The 27,530-nt window shown below is 39.1% G+C and overlaps 1 protein-coding gene across 2 annotated transcripts in view; it reads right to left on the bottom strand.

The window, feature by feature from the left end:
• The window catches only part of LOC134498038 (ras-related protein Ral-A), a 45,281-nt gene that overhangs the window by 3,275 nt on the left and 14,476 nt on the right, over nucleotides 1-27,530 (bottom strand). Inside the window, exons 1-5 of one of the 2 annotated variants that reach the window (XM_063304160.1) lie at nucleotides 19,969-20,175; nucleotides 13,893-13,976; nucleotides 8,098-8,245; nucleotides 6,984-7,192; nucleotides 475-649 (exon numbers count right to left, since the gene is read on the bottom strand). In XM_063304160.1, the coding sequence (XP_063160230.1) occupies nucleotides 475-649; nucleotides 6,984-7,192; nucleotides 8,098-8,211 (498 nt within the window). In that variant the 5' untranslated portion in view covers nucleotides 8,212-8,245; nucleotides 13,893-13,976; nucleotides 19,969-20,175. Of the gene's footprint in view, nucleotides 1-474; nucleotides 650-6,983; nucleotides 7,193-8,097; nucleotides 8,246-13,892; nucleotides 13,977-19,968; nucleotides 20,176-27,530 lie in introns of those variants that run through there. The other variant, XM_063304159.1, reaches the window with a different exon arrangement.

Below are 27,530 nucleotides of genomic sequence, written 5' to 3'. Positions count from 1 at the left end.
CTCACTTCCAATCTTCCCTTCTCTTTCATGAAAGCATAGGAGAGAAGCTGCTTTGCAACTGATTGCAGAGCACAGGACGATGAGGAACACAGTAACTCGGGAAGTCAGATGTGGAAAAAAAATGGTGATCCAAGCACGAGGAGGAGAATGGGCTGCCTGCACCACTTGGTTTTATTTTCCTCCATGTCAAAGTTGCTTTTTATTTCCTGAACTCTGCTTGTGGATGCTCGGGAAGGAAGCAGTTGCAGCAGAAAATAAAACAGAATGTAGTATTGAAAACTGAAATCATAGTACACTTATTTTCATTATCTCTACCCACTTCTCTTTTTTTGACATATCTTTTCAGATTTTAAGTTTTCTAAACAGTACAAGGAGTTTCTCCAGCGATAGCATGTGGATGCAATTACTTAAATAGACATAATTACGGTGGCAAATCCTATATGAAAAGCAGGATTATATGGAAATAGCTTTTACCTTGTCAACATTAGCTCGTGTTTTAGCAGATGTCTCCACATAGTTAACATTCCACTGATCAGCTCTATTTTTTGCTTCTTCTACAGAAACCTGTCTTTTATCTTCTAAATCCGATTTATTGCCAACAAGCAAAAATGGCACATTTTCATCTTCTTTTACTCTTAAAATCTGCTCTCTGGAGAACAAAAAAAAATCACACACACTTTAGACCTATGCAGTAATGTAAAATACATTTTATTACTACTTATCTGTGATAGCATTTGGAATTAAATATACAGAATATTTAAGTTCCATGGTAAAATATTATAAGAGATATAATAGCCAAAGTAATTATAAGATCAACAGAAATAATAGTACTGAACAAAAGCTGGTAATCTGTATAGTTTAAATTATGAACAATTAGTTATAAGAAAAGGATATGGTGATCCAAGAACAACAGGGTAGGCACTCTAAAAAGAAAATAAGTTAAGATAAAAATGTGACATAATAGACAACACGAGATAGGATGGGAAGAATTTACAGATACTATGAGCTTATTGGGATGACTAGAAACAAGGTAATAATGAAAGAGGAACTAAATGCAAATGTTGCCCTTGATAGAGAAAATGTCTAACAGTGCTAAACAAGAAACACAGCAGAGATACTTATTTTTCAGAATAACTAAGTGAAAAGACCTTGTACCTTATTCTTCAATTGGAAAAAAGTAGACTATTTAATAATGGCACTAAGATAGGGTTTTCATTTTAGCCTTCAAGTTTAACTTAATCAGAATAATGATACACTATCCACACTACCCTGTTTCTCTAATCTACCAGTCCTGTCCATTGGACCCTTATATACCTAAGCTAGGAACTTTTACCTAACCTCCTATGCCATACAGTCAACGAAGAATCTCTCTACTTACTAGGAAATGCAGCCTGCAACTTACGGTTTGCATTAAGAGAGAGAGAAGTATTTATTTATATTTTCAATTTCCATCACCACCCATTTCCCCCAAAAAGTATGAAAAGTTGGGACCTAAAAAATTTACTGTTATTGATTTGATTTTATATCCTTTTATTTTTTACAACTCAAGCTGGCATACATAATTCTCCCTCCTGCTATTTTACCCATAACAACCACCTTGGGATGTGGGTTGGGCTGAGAGCCAGCCGGTTTCCATGCCCACCAAACATTAAATCACTGAAGAAGCAGTTTAGACCAGTGTGACCATCATAGGCTATTTAGCAACCTCTCCCTCAATATTACAAAAAAGCAACACCTTTTCACTTTGATTTGCTTGTTTCCAGTCCAGTGAACACATTTGACAAACATCACAAAGGAATTGCAGCTGCTAGAGCATCTTTTGCACTTAAAATCTTTTGCACTTAAATAAAAGTTTCCAGAAAGATATCTTCTCAGTGATCTTTTGCTCTGTTGACATTTGTTCCATCAACCTTTCATCCCAAACCACACCATTTATTTTATTCAGATTCACTCTGAATGAAGAGGGAATAGTTCACTGGCAAGAAGTTTAAATTCTCCCTTAGATCTAAGGGAGTGTGCATCCTGTGCATCCACCTCCCATTCAAAACTGTCAATGAAAATTCTGTAGCCTTAGAGTCTCTGGTCACATGGACTGTTCATATTAGGTTTTTACCCCTAAAAAGGATCTGGTTTATTTATACATCTAACCATTTACCCTTAAAAATGATCAGGTTTATTTATCTATCATCCACTCACCCATCCATTCATTCAATTTATGGGATGGAGACTCTGCGGCTCTGATGACCTGAGATTTGGGATAAGTCCAGGGGGTGGGGGAGGTAGAAAGCCAAACTAATATAATATATAGAATTGGCCTTCCCTGAGAACAGTCTATCCTGCCATATCGCCCAATGCCCATCACTACAATGTTCCTATCTGCCCATCCACCTGCTTCTATTAGCCTCAATCCCCCAATTCCTGAAAGCCCACACCAGGCCTTGGACCACAACATACCCAGATATTTCTGTCAACTCCGCACAACCTACCTTCCAGCTCACAGGTGCACTGAGGAAGCTGTTTCTGACCAGTATTCAGAAACTACATCCAGTTCCTGCAGGCAATCCAAACATTCACTTCCATTTCCAACCTATGCACCTAGCTACCAGGCAGGACCCATTCTCACAGAGAGCAGAACTTTGTCACAAACTGGTAGTCTGAAGAATAACCACCCCCACGCTTCCACATTTCACCGCCTTCCGTCTCCACCCCCCCCAATCAAAGGTAATTGGTGTGGTAATCCCACTACACTCTCACCCAATGGCTGCTTGACAAGGTCATCAAACAGCTACCATTCAATTTCTACCTCTCACAATCCTCTAACCTTCCCCATCCAAGTCAAATAAGGGTAGATTCCCTCAGGACTATCACTGTGAGGGAAAACACTTTACTACTCTAAAGACAGCTTTTTTAGCCAAGGGGAGGCTCATAACACCAGCATTTCCCCAACTTCCCTCCACTAATCCCTCCAGTCTAGCTAGTTCAAGCTCCTCAATTTTTCACTTTTTCCTCCCCAAAACAATTTCTTCAGATCATAAGCAAACTCTAAAGCCAGTTCTAATTCACTACTCAGTTATTGCCTCCAATTCTGGAAAACAGGGAGCCCTCAATCTAATTCCTTCATTAACTTTCTTTGTTAAATATGTTTCTGGAAGGAACCAGGGGGCTGCCAGAAGTGATCACTCATGCCAGGTTCTACAATCTCTCACCAATATAGCGTTGACATTTAGCAGCTGCTGCACAGTAAATTGCTGGCAATAGTGGTGGCAGCAGTAGCAGCATCTCTCAAGCTATCATGCTAATGAATCCAAAATGCCTCTTCATTAATTATGTCAAGTCTTCTTTCCTTCTTCTCTAATTCTAGGCCTTCCTTGCCCTGGACCGACAATAATTCAAGAGGTTGCCGCTTTCCACTAATTTCGTTATTCCACTCATCCAGTTCATGCACTCTCCATTGTGTCCTTTAGTCTCACACAAAGCAATCGTCCATTTGAATCTTCATCTCTCTCCTCAGACATTCTCACAATTTCTCTGCTGCATGCTTTCACTCTATCCTTGTTTCTAATGTTCTTCATTTGATTTCCCTTATTTCTTTGGCTTCCACTCCCAGTCTTCTTTCTACACTTCTGTCCTATCAACATGTACTCTCTCTCTTCATCTTCTCTACTTCTCTGCACTCAGAACCATTCACTCAGCTTTCTTCTACAAAGAACTCTTGACCTCTGCCTCAGTTTGAACCCTCATCCTATGTGACTCCTTGTACTCTCTGTCCCAGACTATGGAGATTGGTAGTAGACCAAAGTCAGTCACCAATGGATTCCTGGGCAGTGACATCCTCAGGTTGCCATTTAGAATTTTAGGAAGGATATCGACATTTGTCAGGCAACTGCTGCACAGTGGTCATGAGAAACAAAAACAATAGTATTGCTGCTAGATTTCAGGTTCATGCAAGGGCAATAACTATTGAATTTCAAGAAATTTTATGACCCAAGAAATTCATCAGCTAATAAAAAACTTTATAAATTATAGCCATAAAAAACTGGATAGATTGTGTCACACTGAATGGAACGAAGTCCTCATTTAAGACTTCATCACCAGTTGCTTGGATTACTGCAATATGCTATATAGTATGTGGGGCTGCCTCTAAAGACAGCTTGAAAACTTCAATTAATCAAGAATGTAATAGTCCAGCTATCATCTGGCATTTATCACTGTGAACATACATTTGTGCTCCAGGCTCTATATTGTCTTCCTATTAGCTTCCAGGTCCAATTTTAAATTCTTGTCCACATCTATAAAGCCCTACATGTCTTGGCACCAAGATACTTGCAGAACCACCTTCTCCAAACAGAATCGACCTACCTAACTCATACATCTAGGAGAAATTGTACCATTCCCTCAAGTGGAAGCTCATAGGTGCTGCTTTTCAAGCCCGCCCCCCACCCCCCGAAATTAAGTCAGCAGTATGCCCCTGGCCTTCTAGAAACTGAGTTGTTTCAGAGGGCCTATAGTGAATTATTGGACAGCTTTTTTACTGTTTTTATATATTTTGGCTCTGGCCATGGATGTTTTATTTCAATGCTTAGCTTGCTTTTAATTACTGTAAAGCAGTGAGAATCTCATTATTTGAACGGGTATAAATAAAACCCGCTTTTTCCTTGCTTTCTGTCCTCTCTTATTTCTTTATAGTACTGCCCGCAAGCTGGTATATAATATACACCCTTATTCAGGCCTGTGCCTTGATCCCATTCTTATAGCCCCAATAGAATGAGTTCTTATCTACATAAACTCATTCAGAATTCTATTTGTTTTCTTCTTTAAAAATTCCCCATACAACTGATAACTATAAAATAGGTTAACCTTGTCTAAAGGTAAAGGTAAAGGTTTCCCTTGACGTAAAGTCCAGTCGAGTCCGACTCTAGGGGGCGGTGCTCATCTCCGTTTCTAAGCCTTGGAGCCAGCGTTGTCCATAGGACACTTCCGGGTCATGTGGCCAGCATGACTCACGGAACGCCGTTACCTTCCCGCCGAAGCGGTACCAATTAATCTACTCACATTTGCATGTTTTCGAACTGCTTGGTGTGCAGGAGCTGGGATTAACAACGGGAGCTCACCCCGCCGCGCGGTTTCGAACCGCCGACCTTCCGATCGACAGCTCAGCGGTTTAACCCGCAGCGCCACCGCGTCCCGATGTAACCTTGTCTAAACATGCTAAAAAGAGAGAAGAAGCTGAATGGTCTGCTGGCTGCAATATCACAACTGTCACTCTCTCCATGCAATGGGCTTGTTTATATTACAGCATTTGAGGCATTCTTCTGCTCTTCTCTAGCTCTGTGGAATTTCCAAGTGGGGCAAGCTTTGTCATCATGAGATACTCAGTCTTAAGTCACAAATAAACTGAAAATAATAATCTGTTTCAATAATTTAGTAACATTTAGCTAAATTTGTGTACTTTGCAATTAATCTAAAAACTTCAGTTCACAGTGAGAAGATCCATCATAATCCAAACAAACTACACAATGCAAGGTTTGAACTTATGACTTCGTTTCAGAATTAATTCCACATAGTGAACATTACCATTTGGAACAAAGCACAAAATATTCATTTTATATTTCAGACTCCCCAATAACTGGATTAGTACATTTCAAGCTTGATCTCATCTTCAAGGAAGAAAAAATACCCATGATTAGCAAAATAATACAATAATAAACTAAAAAGAGGCTGAAAATTAAATATGGAACCAGCCTAAACTTACAAGAGAGAAGGTATTAAGTGAACATAATGTTGAAACTGCAGAAACTGTAATTGGAGATATATGGGAGCCAGTGTTTGCTTTCTATAATATGATACAGAAACATGAACTTAATGGGACAAAATCTGCTTAGGGAAGAACTCCTTTTGGATTCCTCATTTGGTTTCCAAAATCATAATGCCCCCCATCGTTCCCTTCTGTTTCTGATGTTACCTTTCCTCCCCAGACCTGTGAAGTGATATAGAAGGTATGTAACACATGGTTATCTGGAGCATTAACCAGATGCTTCAGTTATGTGTATCTCTTTCTTGTACCATTTTATCAGCTTAAGTGGATGTTTGTAGAATCACTGTTATAAAGATGAGAAAGTGAAGGCAGTAGTAAGTAAGACTACATGGAACTTTAAATTGGTGGTTTCAACTGAATCACAAATTCAAGTTTAATCTTCCCACTTTTACTCAGGTCATGGCTGACTCCCACCTCCTAGTAAGAGACTAAATTTGAGGGATAATGTTTTGCTTAGAGTTGCTCATTCTCCACTCACCCACACCTTCCAGCTGTATTAAAGATTAATTTATAACATTAATATAGAAGAAAACACCTTCAGCATTTTTGGGTATCAAACAAGTAAAGCTCAGGATTTCTGATGCACAATTATTGTACTTTAAAACAAGATAGTAGATATGTCTCTTGATCAGTAACACCCAAGTTCAGATTCTTAATGTTATTGGACGATCCCAGATCAGTTGCTTTTTCTCTAATGAAGCCAAATGTTGAAAAAGCCATATATGCTATCATAAACTTACTGGATAAAGGGAAGGATATATAATATAATCTACGCACACTGTCTCAAGAAAAATTTTTGCACACATGCCAATTCATAAGTATGGCAGTGTGCCTATTCATAGTATGACTAGATGTTTCACAACATAGGTTCCAGGAAATCTTTGATTTTTTTTTTTAGCAAGGATTCTGCCAAAACCCTCTTGCACACAGTAATATTGTTTTTCTACTCATAGCAATCCAGGGTATTTTTCCAGACAGAAAATATTTCAGCAAAAGAAACAAAGAATACAGAGTACATTTGGGTAGCAGAAATGACAAGCTGTAACCTATCTCCAAGCCATTCAAGGGAGAATTTTAAAAAAGTCAAGGAACTTATGAAACAAAAAATAACACCATTTAAAATACTAAAATAATTAAACAAAATGGTTTCTCACATTCATCCAATTACCTAAAGTCAGCTGTAGCAGCAAAAGATTCAAGCTCTGTAATTGAAAATACACAGAGAAAACCTTCTCCACTTCGAAAATAGTTGTCACGAATTGCAGCATAGTCTTCCTGTCCTGCTGTATCCAATATATCAATCTGAACTTCTTCTCCATCCAGGACCACTCTTTTTCTGTAGCTATCTGCTTTGGTAGGTTCATAATCTTCTACAAACTGTTAAGAAACAAAATAGTCATTCCTATACTAAACAAGATTTTAGTTGTGATTTCAAGCACTATTATTTATTTCTTGCTCATCCCTATCCTAACACTGGCAGGAGATTACATGGGTATTTGTTAAGCGTATGTATATAAATAAATACAATTTACATGGCCACTTATCTCATAGAAGTGACTCTGGGTGGTGTACAAGTATTAAAAACCCAACAGTTAAAAACAGTAACCTATGACACTAGAGGTAAGTAATATGCTGCAATCCTAATAATCCAATCCACAACAGAACTTACTTAACCTCCTGGCCCAGACATCTGGGGAAAAAGCCAACAGAAATATATAGATAGATTGTAACTGTGTGAATTATAACTGTTGTGAATAAATATATACAAATATATACTGAAAGCCTTGTCCCCTGAGAAACAAGTGATCGTTATAAGTCTCTTATAGTTCTTTAACACATTTAATAACAGTAAACATCTTATCATTTTACTTCAACTTAAGTCTTCAGCTCCCACCAAGTATACAATTGCCTTATGCAGGAAAACAATTTTAATCACACTGCTTTCTGTTTAAATCCATCAACCAGAAACAAGGAAAGTATCAGAAGCTTTGTTTTAAATTCTGACTTTTCCAAACAAAATTATAACTGAAACAACCCTCTTAGCTACCTTTAATCACTTAGCAAGTCATGTTTTCCTCAGACTGTATCTGAACTGTTTCAGCCACTGCCATAATGTACTGAATGTAATGTACTGAATGCTGGATGTAATGTATTGTACTGAATACTGTTTCAGCCACTGACATATCTGAATGTAATGTACTGAAATACTGCTTCAATTGCCTCCTCACATACATCTTGAAAATATACATAGAAATTTAAAGAAAAACATTTTGAATTCTTACCTCATCATACATGAATTGTAAAGTCAATGCAGATTTTCCTACTCCCCCACTGCCTACCATAATTACTTTATGCAGAGCCAAAGAATTTTGACTTTTGAGCTTATTTGCTGCCATTTTTATGTGCAGATATTTCACACAAAGGTAAGACCTAGAACAAGAACAGTTGTTTGTATTAATAAGGATTTAAAATATTCACAGAGAGTTTATTTCTGTTCAATGACTCAAACAGAATAGACAGACACAAAAGAACCACATACCCCACTCCATTTCTTATATCAACTTCCTAGTTAGTAAAATGGTAAATGTTGTATACACAAACAAATTAAAACACTTTTCTGAACAAGAATAATTTTGTTTGGAAGAAAAATATCCATTATAGCTAGTGCATGAAGTAATATTCTCTGGATGAATCATTAATCAGTGAGACTTAGAAATAATCTCAATACAGTACAGATATGAAGCTTGACTCTTAGAAGTCACAAATATTCTCTTATCTGTAGATAAGACAGGAAAAAAATGTGATACAACTCAAAGTCAAGGATGCTTTTTAAAGCAATAGGACAGATTGGGTTTTTGTCCTCTTTGATAAAACCTAGTAACAATAAATCTAAATAACATCTGTGATAGCCTTTGCTCCCAGAAACCTATTAAAAATAATGGTTTACATTTAGAACATATATTGGATATTTCTTTTCTATTATGTACCATAAATTCATTCCATGCTGGATATGTTATTCTTGAATATGCTGATTTGGATTTATAGTATAAAAAGGATAGGGAAGTTAACCAATATTTCATAACACCAAATCATGCAGCACTGAGACCATTAAACAAGATAACTGCCGTACCAGGTTAAAATATGATGTACCACAAGATCTCTCATCAACATCTACCATTAGCATGCAAAGGCTTACTTAAATAATCCAATCTTTGGATGCAATGGATGGATCACTGCACCTGCTACAGTCCCAAATGAAGTGTTTAAAAATATTGTTTACATTTTAAAGGAAATTCAGAATATAAATATAAAAACATAGCTTTCTTTTACTATACAAGCTGGTGAAGCCAGGGGAGTTTCAACTGATATCAGAATCAAAGCTTAAGTAAAAAGGTAAAGTCTTCCGGTCTGCATACCAGGATCTCAATTCCAGATTGAGCCCCCAAAACTAGCAAATGGTGAATTAACAAATTCATTGAATAGCAGAACAATGCAGTACATAATCAGTAATTTGGCTGCAAGTTTTCTATATAAAGCTTATGAAACAAGACGCCTCATTAAAACTTGTAACCAAAGTTCATTAAAGCAAGGTAGTTTAAATTTATTTATTAGATTATTCAACAGAATGAACAATTAGAAATATTGTATATGGATCAGTGAGTGAATACATTTAGGACAACCTCCTCTATTTTAAAGACTCATTTCAGACAATCCTCTCTTTAGGAGGGTTGCAATGGATTCTGATATTTCCTTGTTCTAGTCACATATGCAGTTGGTCTTCTTTTCTCTATCTTGTTCAGTAGCAACCTGACTATTCCTTTCAAACTAGAATCAGAATCTCTGGTTTGAAGAACAAATGCTATCAGATTTTATCAATTAAGGAAAAAAAGTCACACTATGTGCAGTGAATATATCATCATACTCATTTATTAAATTTATATTTCACCAGATTCCCAGCGATTCTTAAGAGTAGGGTTAGTTAAGATTATATTGCATGTACTCAAGGCAAACTAAGGGTTTCCTTCAGTCTTCCTTCAAAGCTATTTTTTGATGCAGGCTAATCTCCATCTTCAGTGGGCCTACCCTTTGTCCCTTGTGTCTCTCCTGATATCTAATCCTTTTCTCTAAATTCCAAATAAACTTATGCTTTCTAATAAACCTTAAATACTATTTTAAAAGATATTTTTATTGCCAGTTTGTTCTTAGGGGCTTCTAATCTGATAATGTGTATCAGATAGCCTAAATCTCTTCCAACTGACTACAGATTAAAGTGCCCTTGAATTTCTTACTTAACTGAATTTTCCTTATTTTAGCTTTGCTTCTATAAGCCTAGATGAAGAGAAGAAAAAAAGATACTGGCAGTGAACTTCACCTGAAGGGAGGACCTTCATGCCTGGTGGTCCTAGCTGGCTTAGGAAGAATTGATGGACTTACGCTGTCCAAATTCTTTTTCTTAAATTTTCTTAAACCTCCCCTCAAAAATCTTGCTTGGCTTCCAAGCAGGAAAGCTCTAGCAAGTAGTGTTCCAGATCATTTATCAAAGGCAGGGATATGGACACAGGTTACACTTCAGTTGTTTCTGAACTACTACTCCCAGCATTTCTTACCACTGGTCATGCTGGCTGGGTCTGCTGGGAGTTTAATTTAATAACATATGGAGGGATGCAAATTTCCAGCTCTAAGGAAAATATGGCAAAGCATCTGCTGGCCACTGCTGCTTGATAACTAGTCAAACTGAAAGGCAAAAAAAAAAAGGCATAAGTAGGAAGGGCAGCCCCAAGGGACTGAGAAAGCTAGCATGATAGGCATGTTAAGCAAGAAAGAGTTCAAAGAGATGGAGTAATAATCAGAGAGAAAAATTAGCCTAAAGCTAGGGGATGGGACAGAAAGCACACACATAAGTCTACAAATGTACATGGAAAGGGTTACTCTCAGTGTTTGCTGACTGAATATGAACCTCACTTTCAGCAGCTTGCCTCTTCAAAACTGTTCATGTATTTATAGTCCCAAAGAGTTCAAAGCTCAGAACTAGTTCTAGTTAAAAAAAGGGGGTTATAAACTCTTAGTTTAGTTTACTGAAAATATGCTTCAGAGATCCAATTATATATCTTCTGCATACCATCTATTTTAGATTATGTTTATCTTTGACCTGAACATTATAACTTAATACTATTTAAGATTTTACTGCAGTTTCTATGAGATGCAGTTAAAGGGTTTCTTTGTGATCCTAGATGTTGAATACTAGATGTACAGGTTTTTTTAATTCAATTAGATGCTTCTGTTCCATTATGGTATGAGCCACATATATTTAAAATGTTACTGTGTATCATATCCTTATCCACTGGAATAAAGTAAACACATAACAAATGAATGAAGTTCTCCATCTAGAATAAAGAGGATTCAGGTGACTGAAAGAAGAACTGCAAAGAAACAGTAACATTTTAAATAGTGAATTATGCATGGCTCATACCATCATGGAACAGAAGCATGTAATCAAATAAAAAATACCGTACATCTAATATTCAACATCAACATCTAAATTAGCTCATTCCTTACTGCTTGAAAAGGATTGTGCAGGAAAGAATATAACCAATACCATGCTTTTCTCCACTTAGCTGCTTCCATGTGCTTCTTGATCATTTGAAATAAGAGGCCCTTGAGTTTGCCCAGATGGTTGCCAAATGACTAACAGATTGACAGAACTGAAGTGTCACTATGAAGAGTAAACATGCACTTATGTATATTTTCAGAATGCAGGCATTCATGTACCAAGATGTTTTTAAAACCATCAGAAGCTCTCCACTCCCAAAAAACAAAAATTGTAAACGAAAATTAGCAACATGGATTTGGAGAACCAAACACAACATTAAATAGATAGCAGCACAAAATTAAGAAGTGGCACACTTTTGGGACAAGTGATTTCTGGGCACATGGTTCAGCAAACTGAGAATCAGAGGGCAGATTTCTAGCTGTTATGATAAACTGGTTCAGAAGTCATGAATGTACAATGCGTGTGAGATATAAGTCAGACGGTGATGAGTAGAATTTCACTATTTTGGGGATAGAACTTGATTTCACATTGTATAAGAACTGAATATCCTTTGAAATAGACAAATTCTGGGACTTGCAGAAAAGAAATAGTGAACTGAAGATGGCTCTGTGTAAAGCAGAGCCAAAGACAAGGAGAGGACTTGAGATCACCTATACATGCTCCAGACAGCTGCTTCCTGGGAGGAATCCACAAGACAGCAGTCTCCAGCAGGTTTAGAGCTCTGGGAGACAAGGGAATAGCCATCTTGCTCAAACCGCGGTTGGCGCCTTTAAAGGGGCACTGGGTTTGCATACTTCCTTTTCTAATCACTTTCAGAAATTGCTTGTTAACTGCTTTTCAGCTATTAGGAACCTTTAGATCAACAAGTCTGAAAACACTGGACGAGTTTCCTTCAATCCTTAGCAAAAGAAGTTTTCAATTCAATTTTAAGGACTTAAAAAAAATCTGGAATAAACAGCAAAAGGGTGATTAAAACTTGGATTTTGGAAAGTTACAAATGGACTAAGGGACCAGATGGATTTGAAATAAGACTTTTGAAATTAATTATAAGAATCCTTCCCATGTGGAAATGCTTTTGTTTCGAATTATTTAAAAAAAAACATGATAGGATAGGACTTTGAAGGTTGGACATTAGAGGGAACTAGAAGGAACTAAAGATTACAGTTAAGGGAGAAGAACACTTAAAAACTTAAATTAAAAGAGAGCCAGTTTGGTCTAGTCGTTAAGGCTCCAGGCTAGAAACCAGTGAGCTCTAGTCCTGCCTTAGGCATGAAAACCAGCTGGGTGACCTTGGGCCAGTCCCTCTCACTCAGCCCAACTCACCGCACAGGGTTGCTGTTGTGGGGAAAATAGGAGGAAGAAGGAGTATTAGGTATGTTCCCCACCTTGAGTTATTTTTAAAAAACAATAAAGGTGGAATTTAAAAATCTAAAAAAAATTGACTTACAAATACAGAATGAAGCAAATTATTTTACGTTGTTCAAAAATATCCTTCAATAAGTCCAATGGACCCAGAAGTTAATTTTAAGAGTGTCTGCCTCTATAGATAGACTGATTTAAAAAACGTTATGGAAGAGGAACAAGTTTTACCTGACAAGATTGAGACTGATTTGAAAGTGGATTTAAAAATGACAGGCTACAAGAATGATATGGAAAAAGATCCTACACTGGACATACAAAAGAAGCCGGCTGATGTCTTAATAACTAAAAGGGATATACAAATAACAAACCAAAAGAGTGACCTGGACAATCTTCCTATACTGGATTTACAAAGGAGGCTTGTTAAAGCTTTGAAGAATTTTGTGAGAAGGGACAAAGAAAAAATGAAAAGAAATCAAGTTCTAGGACATTATTTGAAAGGACTAAAGATCAAGATTGTTAGAAGTAAAAGGAAGGAATATAAAGTTGGTTTATTTGATCAAGGTTAAAATAGGTATGTTGTTATCTCTGGTAACCCTTAATGGACTTTTGCTGACATCAGGACCGAAATGTCAAGGTTTTATGGATTTGTTTATAAATAAGGGATGGGATATGGGAAGAAGATATCATTTGTTGTATTTTAAGTGAAAATAATAAGTTACTAAAATTGTTTATACTTGTGATGGAGGGGGAAGTCACTTCTTTATTTTCTTTTTCTTCACTATATTCTTATTTTTTCTTTCTTTTCTATTTTTCTTTCTATTTTTTATGCTCCTTCTCTTCTTTTTATTCTTTTATTTTTTTAGTTTGTGTTAGTTTTTATTATTGTAAATTGTAATCTTTAATAAAATTACTATTAAAAAAGAAATAAATTCTGCATTCTGTATAACCTGTTACCACAGCAACACTTTTTTTCCAGAAAACTGTCTTTAGAGAATATTTCTAATGAGCCACACTTTACCCACAGATTTCAAAATCAAATACAATTATGAGCAATTCCACAAAACAGTAACTCAAATAAGTAAACATTTAGATCACAGTTAAAACAGCTGACAAACTTCTCAAAGAATAAGCTTGCCATTTAGAATATTAGTAAACTCTACTCACCTTATGCAGGTAAATTAGGGTTAACACACTACCACTGTCCAGATATCTTAACCAGTCTGGAAAAAGTTTAAGATCTCGTATGACCTAGAAAAGCAAGGTTAAGGACTTTTTAAAAACCATGTTTTAAACATAAAAGTTGTAGATCTGCAAAACAAAGTTCTTCTGAAAATATGATTCAGGACATAACTTGATTTCAGTAACTGAACTAAGCTCAGGATCTTTCAAATCAGTGCACTTCTAACCACCTCTTAATACTATTATCATATCAGTAGTCTAATTTATAAGTGGGGAGAATTTCCAGGTGATCTAAAAGAAAATTTCAGTCCCCTTTCTTTTCTGCCCATAAATAAGAACTAGATAAGAATAGAGTCATCCTTGCACAAGAGGTGATATCATGCTATATGACTCATAAGTATACAAGACCAGTTCAGAGATGGGGAGAAATACAATCTAGGAAAAGCAGACTAACTGCTGTAGTATTAAAGAAGACATTTACATCCTCTTGAAAAAGCTAGCATATTCATTTCTATAAATAGATTAAACCTAAGAAACACAAAGCTTTCCATTATCCAAATTAGAATCGTATCAAGAATTATATGTGAACTTTATTGGGTCCAATACTAGAGGTAGTGATGCATGGCAACAATATACTGCATATACGCATCACCATTATGCAGTAAGTTGATATTTGACATAGGAAATCCCAGTTCAAATTTCCACTCAAAAAAACTTCATCTTTATCTCTCACCTAAAAGATAGTTAAAGCAAACAAAGAAAGCATCACATATGTTGCTTCACATGTACAGGAGAAAACTTATTACAAATTTTGTCAATAGTATTAAAATATAGTCCTACGTGGTAGAATTATCAGTTACTCCAGTTTAACAAGATTTTTTTTAATGCTATGATTCAGTGAGAGCTGTATGCAAGAATAGAAAATGCCCATTTCTTCAGATGTTAAGAATACAGCATCAATAATTATAACTACTGTTCTCTCTTGTACTCTATTTATAAAATGGAATTGGAATCAGTGCTTTTACAAAGGACACCCTGAAAATTTATAGGAAAGGTGAGATTACAATTAAAACATTTTGAGCAGTAGTTTGGTATCTAAACCAAAACACTAATACTATCCAAACGGATGAAAAATGAAAGAAAGGAGGAACTGCTCTTCACTTTTCAAAGCTGTGTCTTTCTCTAATTATTTCCTAAAGGCTTTCTGTGGTCCTGATCTAGAGCTCCCTCCCTCACCTCCATTCTCCATGCTCTCTTCCAGCAATCAATCTCTCTCTTCATATCACATGACAAGGCATTTTAAACAGAAAGGCTGGAGATAGGGGAAACTTCCTTTGGGCTTGTCCAGGTAAGCCTCACTTTTCCTCCTCCTTCTGTGAGGCTAGAATTCCAAAACAAAACTTTTGGAGGAGCCAAAAGGGAAGATTAAAAAAAAAACCATTCCCCTATTTACATGCCTTTTGGGGGAAGCAAAGGAGTTGATTCTCTGTCTGATTTGTGTCTTAGCCATTTGAGATGAGGGAACGTGGTGGGTGACTTGCCTGCCTGACCTATGCACAGCTGATTTTTGAGTGAATGGGGAATTCCTCATTGACTAAAATAACTGACCACATAGATGGTGGCAAGATAAACTCTTTAAGCAGAACACTAAAGTAGCAAATGCCACCATGCTGGCCAATAATGAAGCAAACTCTACTCTAAAAATAGTATTCTCATGTATAGTTATTTAGGAATACAGATATGTTTTCTTACATTCCTGCTCTCCTCTTGCTTCAGCACTTCAACCATCTTAGTGGTTTGGTAATAAATGTTAGGTTAAAAACTACAGGAAGCATTTGTTTAGGAGTAGAACACTGTCTTCATGTCATGTAGCTTCAAACTGATTTGTGGTCTGAACTGGGTATCCTCAAATTTGTATAAAATATTAGTATACCTTAACATCAGTTCATTATGACTTTCAAAATCTATATTCAAGTGTAGACAACCATTCATTCTTTTCCTATTTTGTATTACCATACCCATAATTCTTGATAGCCAGCCATGCTAGCAGGGTTTAATGGGAGTTAAAATTCAATCACAGGGAGAATATTATATTGCTTGCCTCTATTAGATCTAAAAGTTGCTTCAAATGAAATAATTTTTAAATGAATGTAAGGGGAATTGATATATCTCATTTGGATTATCAAATCATCCTTGCACCTCTAACCAGGTACCTCCAGCTCCTAATAAATGTCATCTTTTTTTTTGTTGTTTTTTTTAATGAACAATGTGAGCAACATTTCTGCCAATCAGAAACAGCATTTTCCTTTTTAAAATTATTTTGGCCTTTGATGGTTATGTAGGGCACAGTAATAATGTCACTGTGGGTAGGGTCAAAATACAGCTTTTGGGGGGGTTAATATCTACATATTAGGTGATCACATGTTGCATAATAAATATATTAAGCCTTATGTGGCTTAATTTATCTTGCTCCTTAATTTTGCAACAAAAAAAAATAAAAAAAATTGGCAGTTTTGCCACAAAATTTTGGAGATGTTTTGATTTAGGGCCACACTCAGATCACCCACTCCCATTTTACACTATGCATTTTGTTACAGTAACCTGATGTCTCTAGGTTAAAGCCTAAGCAGCTATTAAGTCTACAGTTTTTTATCCTGTTAGTTTGTATTTGCTATTAGAATGTTTTCACAATATTAAAAATATTCCTGCTGTTTAAGGAAAGTTGACAAACTTTGATAGAAGAAAATAACATTCCATTTATCAAATGCAATTTAAAAAGAAACCTTTATTTTGCACAAAATAATTTTGAATAGTGCATATTTAAGCAGACTATGTACTGTGTTTCTTGGTCTTCACATGTTTACTATACTTGAAGTCCAAGTTTAGAATATGCAGTAAAATTGCTAAAAACTTACACAATTTCTTTAAGTTATTGCTGCCATGTAAAAATTATGGCAAACTTATAATATTTTAATCTGAAAGGAATATACACCCAAGGCTTAGCTGCATGTTGATAAACTGCAAATGGATTATAAGAAATCATATTTTTTTAAAAAAAGTTCGCACTGAATATTTACTATTACTAGCTTGATAATGTAAATTTTGGTCTATTCCATAAAGAAATAGTGTATCTTCTGATTTACTTTTAATACCACAGTTGGTGTAAGTTTAAAAACTATAGCTAACTACTTGTAGTTTACAAAAAAATCCATAAAATATTTTTAATACTAAAGATATTTTGTGGCAGAGATAATTTATTGCCAACTTATCCCTTATTCTAGATATAACTTCCTTTTGAGATTATGTTTACAACCTTACTCTAAAGTCCATAATATTTTAAACTGTCCTTTGAAGTTTCTCCCAGCTACATTAAAACACTTTTAAATATCAATTTCACAGAGTTACTCTGTTTCAGGAACCACTCTGCCTATATAAAGAAAGATGGATAGGAACTACACAAATAAGACTCATGAACAGTTTGTTGATAGGGCCTTAATTGTGAAGTCAGAATTAACAACTTAGAATCACAATGATTTAGACAACTACTGGTCTGCATCAAGCACCCTTGTTCTATCTGATTTCTTTAGAAATGCAGCTTTCCATACTTCTGCATCAAAGCTCCCTCCTTTACAATACTGTATTTCACATTAACTGGGTTACAGAGAATTCCCATTGGTAATGAACCAAAAAGCATTATAAACTAAAGAAGCTATGGAATCAAAACATTTAAGAAACCACATTTCCTAATGCTTCTCCAATTCAACAAAATAAACATGTTTTCACTTTTTTCAAACAGCACACATACAAAACCCAGTAGTAAAAAGTTAGTATCCACTGCAGTTGTCAAGGAAGTAACTTACACCAAGGTGAATGTGCAGATAAATGCCTTCACACAATAATAGTTTGCTTAAGAGGGCTGTGGACCCAACTCCACCATAAATTTAACAACCATGAGAAGGAGCTCCATGCACATCCATGCTCTTCCTCAAGAGACTTGTGGTTGGTCTTTTTGCATGGAGGAATTCTACTAACTTGTATGAACATCACGTAGGGCTTCTTTCTACCACTTTTTTACATATCAGGGAGGCTGTCTGAACTACCTTAGAAGGATTATTATTATTATATTATCCCGCCTTATGTATGGTCAAATCAAGGCAGCAAACATACCTAATACTCCTGCCTCCTATTTTCCCCACAACAATCCTGTGAGGTGGGTTGGCCTGAGAAAGAGTGGCTTGGCCCAAAGTCACCCAGCTGGCTTTCATGAGACAAAAAACATTTTTTCTGGACATTAGAGAAATTTGAATTTTGAGAGTACATTGATGGCATTGTGGCTGTCATCTGGAAAGGGGGAGAGTTGGCAGTTCATCAATTTGACTGCCACAGTGACACGTTCAATTATCAAACAAGAAATTCATATGAAGCATAAAAAGAAAAATCAAGTTAGCAGAAGGGCAGCTTCTTAAAATAAAAACATTGAAAGCTGTTACATGGTTAGTAAAACAAAGTACACTAACTTTCTGGATTCCAGAGTCTATAAGGAACACAAGACAACCTTCCTGAAGATAAACTGGTACTCTCTGATGAATTACATGTCTTAAGTCAACCAGTAGACTATAGTGCGTGTATGAATGAACTCTATAAACCTGGAAATAGTTGTAGTTAGTTCTCAGTCATTTTGTTCTTGTAATACCTTTGGTTTGAAAAAGCAGTCTAAAACAAACAGAACAATAAACTGAGATTCTTCAGAAATGTTATATCTAGAAAGAACACAAAGAACACATATTCACAGAGGAGGCCATCATAAAGTACTGCCACCACCCTATGTTTAATAGTCAATTAGCCAGTTATTGAAAAAAACAGAGTAAAAGCCTGAGTTTCAGCAATACCAAAAGTGTAAACTGAAACAAAAGGAACTTTTTTTCATGAATTAGATAGGTCAGACTTATTCTCAGTTAGAAAAACAGAAGCTGTCTTGTAACTTTCTGTTACTGGATTTTAACTCCTGAATATAATGTGTAAATAACATAACTAACCCTTAAAATAATTAAGTGGAGAATTTTGTGCGGGTATGTGCACCTTCAAGTCAGTCTTTCACTCCTGGTGATTGCCAGAACTAGTCCCTGCAGTTTTCTTGGCAAAATTTCGTAAGTTATTTGCTACTGTCTTCTTTCTAAACAGAGGAGGACTGGTCCAGTCACCTAGCTGGTTTTGAGCTTAAGGCAGGACAAAAACTCAGGGTCTCCCAGTTTCTAGCCTGGTGCCTTACCTCTATATCAAACTGGTTGTTGAGTGGAGAATAGGTCTAGCAATATGTATTATAACAGCACCTCATTTAGAGGCAGCACATCTAACAGAGAACAACAGAAGAAAGCTGTTGACTTCATAAACCTGGAGGTCAGTGTCCCAGAATGATCAGCTAGTGCTTCACCTCAACAGAGCCATGGTATGACCAAACAAGCTTCCTTTTCTCTTTGTGGGAACTGCCACCCCTTCCCAGTTAGGGCCCACCACAAGTCTGTCTGGACTCAAGCAGTATGATGGAGTCCCAGGTAGGCCCAGCACCTCCCTCGTTTAAGAAGTTCAGCAATGCAGGGAGAAAACGAGTGCCTTGCAAACGGAAAATCTTCCAGCACCTTTGTCTATGATACGCCTCGGTATAACGAAGAGCAAAGCAGCCCTGAAGTCTCCTTATCCAGCCACCCACACATGCAGCGTGGTCGCGCCCAATTGCGTTCAGGGCATGGGGAAAGGGAGTGCCACAGCGGCCCGTTCAGGAGGGAAAGAGCAAGGACAAGTGAGCAGCAAGGAAAGGCAGGCGATCCGGAAAAAGGAAAACTGCCTTCCTAAAGCGGCGAGGGCTCCGCCGGCGGCCTCCCAAGGCGCAAGGCACATCCCCGCCACACTTCCACTAGGCCCCCTTCTTCCCCTCACAGCCCCTCACAGCTGCCCTGGGCTTGAAAGTCCCCGTTCCCACTCAGATGCTGAAAGGCTCATCAGGTCACACCCGCCCAGCTCCGATCAGCTTCCAACTGACCGTGGCGAGGAAGGGAGCACTTACTTGCCTGCTGGGGATGGGTCAGGCCCACTTAGGGTGGGAGAAGGAAGCGCGGGGCTTGCACAGCCTGTATCCGCTTCTCTCTCTAGCTCCAGACCCGCTAGGGCGAGACCGGGACGGCTGGATTAAGGGCGACGGCGACACCACAACCGCTGGCGGGCAGACGCGTCTCATCAGCCAGTCGGCTCCTCCTCCCCGAGGAGAAAGAAGATGAGGGGGAAGGGAGGTGGACGGGGCGGGGCCTGCAATGTGCCTCACATGTCTCCCGAAGGGAGCCTCGGGAGAGGAGAAAGAGGGAGGAGGATCCAGGGAGCGAATGTGGAAGGGCGTGGTGCTGCGCGAAGGCAGGCCACGCTCCTCCACCGAACGAGCGGACTTAGGAGGCTACGCCGAATGGTTTGAAGCTCTGGAGCCTCCATTGGTTATACATCCAGAGGACACGGTGATGTCATTCTATCTCCGTCAACTCTATGGTGAAAGCCCTACGCTCTACAGAGGAGCGGCGCAAGAGGAGTTTCGGGGGTTAGTCGGATGAGGATTCATTTGTGTGTTCCCACCTGAGACGAGCAAAATGCCCCTGAGATGTTCAAAATAGTCTCTAAATCAAGGCAGCAAGTAACACACAGACACGATCTTAAGATCAGAATTACTAGCAACCAATTCCATTTAATACCCATAAAGACTGCACTAAAGGCTCATCCTCACAGCTACCCATGCTCCACTGCCCCAGGTGTGGGGACACACCGACAACCAGTACCACAATGCACAGCCAAATGCCACCACTCATATCCTACAGCCACCCTCTCCTTGGGAGTTCTAGGAATTTACTCTTCTGCCAAAGTTTTCTGTCATACTGTGACTTCCACTGAAACTAGTTATAGCTTGTGTTCCTTGTGCAGCATGGTGGGCTGGTTGCTAGGTACCAGTGCTGGTGCCTCCAACTGGTCTGTCATTGGGCTCAGGGCTGCAACTAGGGCGGGGCAACCGGGGCATGTGCCCCGGGCGCTGCACTGGTGGGGTGCCAAAATGAGCGCTGGGGGGGCCCTCTGAGCCTCTTGCCCCACACATTTTTCCAACTGCAGGCTATGCTGTCTCTTATCTGACCATTCCCTAGGCAGCATCTCTTTGCCCCATGTACCAGCGCCCACATCCTAACAGAATATGGCTTGCATTAAAGCTATGATCAGTTGCTGATGGCCACTGAGCAGAACCTGGACCCTGAGGAATAGAAGGTAGAGATCCCAGCTTGTTCTGCTTCATTTAGGGAAGAGGTGCCTGCCATGGACAAAATGTCTTGTTGAGGCCCTTCTGCACTGGTCAGAGCAGATGATGGCTGACCTCCCATAAGAGATTGCCACTGAGCGAAGAAACACTGCACGTTTCATTCAGCAGCTGTGGGACAAGGCAGGCAGCAAGACTGGAGTTTGCTAGTAGCTCTTTTTAGTTAAGTTGATTTAAATTGGTGTCTGAGACTAACGGGGTGAGACCAACTGGGAAAAAAAACTTTAGCCAGAAATTAATGAGATGGTACCAAGCTCTAAACCATGGGTCAGCAACCTACAGCCCATGGGCCTGATGTGGGCCGCTATCCAAAATCACCTGGCCTATGGTCCCAAAAAGAAATATATTCACTCAGCCCACAAAGAGGGGGAAAAAGCTGCTTGCTGTCTCCTCAGGCAGCCATTTTGGTGATGGCTTCACCAGCCACCTCAGCACGGGCAGAGAAACAAGTCCCCTGGAAATGGCAGCTGCATGGTCTCTGATTCTCACATTGAAGGTTGCTGACCCCTGCTTTAAACTATGCTGTACCACAAAGATGGAAATATTTGTGTAAAGGCTCAGCAGGGTCACCACAGAACTTTAGGAAGCACCAGCAAAATATAAGGAGTGCTGAGATCCTCAAGAATCAACTCCCGCTCCTTCAGGAAATGTAGCCATAATGTTACCCCAGATGCCTTCAATACAGTCCCAGCTCACAAGCTGTCACTAGGAACTTGCTGCATATTATTGTAATCAAGCAGCTACCAACTGGGATTAGACACACAACCTACCAAACAGTACCTATTGCCAATCGAAGCGAATATTCGTAGCTCAGGGTTGAACTGTGGAGTCCTTTGTCCCACTCAGACAAAGCAGCCATCAACAGACACATAGAGGTAAACAACATTTACATACCATTCAGAAGAGACAATAGAAAAGTCAGAAGACCAGTATACCTCCTCACCAGCAATCAACACCATGCAAAAATCAACACTAGGATTAACACCAGATGAACAACCAAACAGCACAATACACCGAAATCAAGGAACTATTAACTCATGCAATCAACCAAGCAGCAAACTACAGCCCAATCAAAGAACTCCCAAGGAGAGAACAACACCCCCACCAACACAAGCAGGGCAAGCCACAGTGTATAAACATATATAAACAGAGAGCAAGGCCCTCTCCCTGTTCACACTGAAGATGTTGCCTAGTCTGGCAATGAAACATCTGCATGAAAACAACAAGGCTCAGAGAGCACCAAGGACTCTACAGTACCTATTGCATTATTTATTTTGGCGGGGGAGGGGAACGAACAATCCCCCTGCACACATAGAGGCCATCAAGATTATGAGTGACATAAACTTGTGGGATGGCAACCCCCCAATCATCCTCTTATTCTGGTGGACTACAGTCCACATGCAGACCTAATTCTGGGCATCCAAGGCCATCAAAATCCATCTCCATCACACATTCCCTTCCATCATCAAAGGATGACCTCATAGCCACATCAACTCCACTGCACTCACAAAGGAACCTTGTGCAGGAACTTTTGACTTGGCCCAGTTGGGAGTAGCATAACCTTTGCTGTGCAAAAAAATGGCTCCTTCTACAGTTATTGTAAGTGGAGATTATACCTTCATTACTACGGAGTCATATCCTGGAAATAGCTGCTACAGCTACAGAACCACTTGTATGAACAGCCAGGTATCATCACTGAGGAGTTGTTTCTAGAAAGGGGCCTCTGCTTCTACTCTGTAGGACTTATCCAGCACCTGCTCTGATTTATATTACTATATTCATAAGAGCAGCACTGCTCCCAGAAGACTTTCAGAGTGCAAGCCAGGCCACAGAGGAACATCAGAGCCAAGGATGCCCTTTAGCTTAGATCTTTGACAGTTTCATGCTGTAACTGTCTTTACATGCAGCATGCAAAGTTGTCTACTGCACCAGGGAAATGCAATCCTGTTTCCAATAAATATCCATCTGTCAAAATGCAACATATGGTCTGTTATACTCATAAAGTGTCTTCACAGTGGGTTCTGGGCCCCAATCAACCATGGCATAAGAACTGACCTCGCACATGATGCCCAAAATGTGCTTTGCATGCACCTGCATACAGCTCTCCATGACACTGCCACACTTGTGCTCACAGTCATCCACGCACAACTCAACCTTCCTTGCAAACTACTCAGTGGATATGCTGTGTCCTGGCTCACATCAAGCCAAGGCACTGTAAAAGTTTTGACCACAGCATGCCCCACTAAGCCTCCCATAAAAAAGGCCCACAAACCACACTTGGTGGCCACAAGCAATGTTCACATGGTTTTCTCTCCCTGAAGCCACGGCAGATGCCCCATGTTGCAATCTGTTCTATTCTAGGGGCAGGGCAACTATAGAGTGGCAATGGAAGCCAGGTGCATCATCATCAATGCAATAGTCTGTGAGTTGGAAACAACTGGCTACGTACCTACAGGAGACCTCTTGCTGGTTATGTCTGGGTGGGTGAGTGATGGCCTCATAAGACAATGCAGTTTTGTGCCCTGGTAGTCCTTTCAGCTTGGAACTGTGGTGTTGGAGGGAAATTCTGAGAGTGACTTGGACTGCAAGAAGATCAAACCCGCCCATACTCCAGGAAATAAAGCCAGACTGCTCACTTGAGGGAATGATATTAAAGGCAAAACTGAAATACTTTGGCCACATAATTAGAAGACAGGACACCCTGGAGAAGATGCTGATGCTAGGGAGAGTGGAAGGCAAAAGGAAGAGGGGCCGACCAAGGGCAAGATGGATAGATGACATTCTAGAGGTGACAGACTCATCCCTGGGGGAGCTGGGGGTGTTGACGACCGACAGGAAGCTCTGACATGGGCTGCTCCTTGAAGTCACGAAGAATCAGAAGCGACTGAATGAATAAACAACAAAAAAAGTCCTTTCAGCACAAGGCCTGCCATCTACTTGGCAGAGGGGTGGAACTAATTCCACTTGCACGTGTTCCCTAATAACCAGTTGAGAAATACAACAGTAGTGTGCTTATGAGTTAGAAGAATTAGGCATACCACATTTATATAAACAGGAAAGATAGCACTTACTGAGATAAAATTTGGACTGTTAGATATCCCCAACCACAAGGCATACCCCATAGCTCCTAATTTCCCAGTTAGATCATTGTCCATGATAACCATTCAAAATCCTGCGTGGGAACAACTTGAACTACAAGGCACATGATGAAATGCAGAATATTGACATTTTGCCCTTTCAGGACAGACATGCATTTCCACACTTCCTACAATCTGGAATTTTAGAGATGCTATCAAGGCAATAAGGCTTAACAACTGATTTACCTTAAAAGCCTTATTATAAGATTGTGTTGTTGGATTACCCCAGTGTTTGTCTTTTAAATTCTGGTCTTTTATAAGTGAACATTAAAAGCACATTCCCATTACAGAGAAACTGTTAGGTTTAGCATGCCGCAATATTTACACCTGCCTAGGATAAATCCCACTGAACTTTGCAAGGTTTACCTCTCAGTAAACTCACAATCAGAGATTGTGCTATTAGAAGATGTAGTCAGTTTGCATGGTATATTTTGAACATCCTTGTTCCCCAACCTACCCAACCCTCCCCGGCCCATGCACAAACACATGTGAATAGAACAGGAATAACTGTATTTGTAAATAATGCAAAGAACACAGAGTACAATCGCGACTGTCATTTCAAATTGGCAGCTACAATGAGCTAGGCAGGAAGGCAAATAAGTTTGGAACACAGGCGGTGCTTTTCTCCGTACTTCCAACTGAAGGTCATGGCCTGAGGCAGGAACAAAGGACTCTGGAAGTGAACTGTTGGTTCAAGTGATGGTGTCAAGAATGATAATACAAGGTAGTGGAAGAAGTAGGGAGACTTCTCTGGATAAAACTCCTGAAGGAAAAACAATTCAGGAAATTGCCTGAATCTGTCAGAATGGCAAGGGATCAGAAAGGCTAAGGTTCAGAATGAACTGAGGCTTGCAGTAAATGCCAAAAACAACACAAAAAGGTTCTTTGAGTATGTGTGAAACAAGAAGCAAGTTAAGGAAATGGTTGGCCAGCTGGTTGGAGAAGTTGGCAAAATGGTGACAGAAAGCAGGGAGAAAGCTGAATTATTATTTTTCAAAAATAGTCTAATACAAAGAAGTAGTCCAACCCATTGGAAACTGCACCATGGGGGACAGAAGAGAAATGCAGGGCAATATAAGCAAAGAAGTAGGGAGAGAACAACTAGCTGCTCTGAATGAATTCGAGTTGTAGGGGCTGGATGGTTACATTCCAGGATGCTAAAATAACTGGCGGATGTGCTCTCAGAACCACTAACTGTAATCTTTGAGAACTCCTGGAAGAGGAATATGCCAGAAGATTGGAGAAGAGCTAATGTTGTTCCAATCTTTTAAAAAGGGGGGAAAGTGGCCCCAGGAACCTACAGACCAATCAGCTTGACATTAATACCTGGAAAAATCTTAGAAAAGATAATCAAGCAGTGGGTTTGCAAGCAAGGAACAAGGTGATTACTAGAAGCTAGCATGGGTTTTTGTTCAAAATAGGTTGTGCTAGACATATTTTATTGCTTTTTCTGACAGTGTAGATCAAGAGAATGTTGTGACTATAAACTTAGGTTTCAGTAAGACCTAGACTTCAGTATGATCTAGATCAAGACCTAGACTTTAGTAAGGCATTTGATAAAATTGACCATAGTCTTCTCCTTGATAAAACCAAATTATGTGGGGATGGATGGTCCCACTACCAGATGGAGGCACAGATGGTTGAACCACCATACCCAGAGTGTGGTCCTTAATGAACCTATGTCTACATGGAAAAAGGTATGTAGTGAGGCACCTCAGGGTTCTGTCCTGGGCCTGGTGTTCGTCAACATTATTATAAATGAATTTGACAAAGGGCTAGAAGAGATGCTCAGTAAATTTGCAAAAAACACAAAGCTGGAGGAATCACTAAAACTTCAAAAGACAAGCTCAAAATTCAAAAGGACTTTGATAGAGTTGAACACTGTACCATGGCTGCTGATTCTGTTGTATGGTTTTTATATTGTTCTCTGTTCTTTTATATACAGGTAGTCCTTGACTTATGACTACAATTAAGACTGGAACTTCCATTGCTAAGTGAGGCAGTTGTTAAGCGAGTCACACTTGATTTTACAACCTTTTTTGCTGTGGTTGTTAAGCAAATCACCATGGTCATTAAGTGAATCTGGCTCCCCCTTGACTTTGCTTGTTGGAAGCCGGTGGGGAAGATTGCAAATGGTGATCATGTGACCCCAGAATGCTGCAGCTGTCGTAAGTGCAAGCCGGTTGCCAAGTGCCTGAATTTTGATCATGTAACCACAGGGATGCTGTGAGGGTCATAAGTGCAAGGACCAGTCGCAAGTCACTTTTTCCAGTGCCGTCATAACTTTGAACAGTCACTAAACAAATGGTCATAAGTTGAGGAGTACCTGTAGGTTTTTTTTTTTAATTGTAAGCTGCCCAGGGTTATGTATTTGAGATGGGGGGGCCATATAAACTGAAAAAAATGGGGGGGGGGCTTTCCAACAAAATGTAGTTGTTGAGAAATGTAGGATTCTGCACTTAAGTAGGAAACAATCAAATGTCAGATCTAACACAGGTAGTACTTGACTCAACAGTAGTACTTGTAAGAAGCATCTGGGTGTGCTGGAGGACTACTGATTAGGCATGAACCAGCAGTGTGCTGCAGCTGCTAAAACAGCCAATGCAATCTTAGGCTGCCCCAACAGAGATACAATGTCAAGATCATGGGAAGTGATATTTCCATTATATGCCACACTGGTCAGAGTGCACCTGAAATACTGTGTCCAGTTTTGGTTACCACAATACAGAAATCATGCTGAAGAACTGTAAAGAGTGTAAAGAAGAGCAATCAGAGTCATTCACAGTCCAGCAGCATATAAGTTTAATAAATTAAATAGCCAAGATAGTAAGGGGCTTGAAGGCTAAAATCTGGTTAAAAGAACTGGGTACGTTTAGCCTAAACAAGAGAAGGCTAAAGGGAGGCATGATAGCAGTCTTCCAAACTTGAAAGGATGTCACAGGGAAAATGATATGGATTTTTTTCTCTGTAGTGCCAAAAGATAGGACAAGAACCAATGGAGGAAGCTTTAAAGAGAAAAATCACATGATCAGAGGCAGTCTCCTTTCACATATGCCAACTCCAGCAGGAAATGTCCAAATGGTCCTTCCCCGTTCTGAAGTTCAGTGCATAATTCTGTTTCTCCCTCTTGAACAGCCCAAACCCAGA

Source organism: Candoia aspera, chromosome 4, assembly GCF_035149785.1.
Source record: "Candoia aspera isolate rCanAsp1 chromosome 4, rCanAsp1.hap2, whole genome shotgun sequence".
NCBI classification, from domain to species: Eukaryota; Metazoa; Chordata; class Lepidosauria; order Squamata; family Boidae; genus Candoia; species Candoia aspera.
Note: the sequence above shows the minus strand (reverse complement) of the source record. Positions and strands in the feature narration are given on the sequence as shown.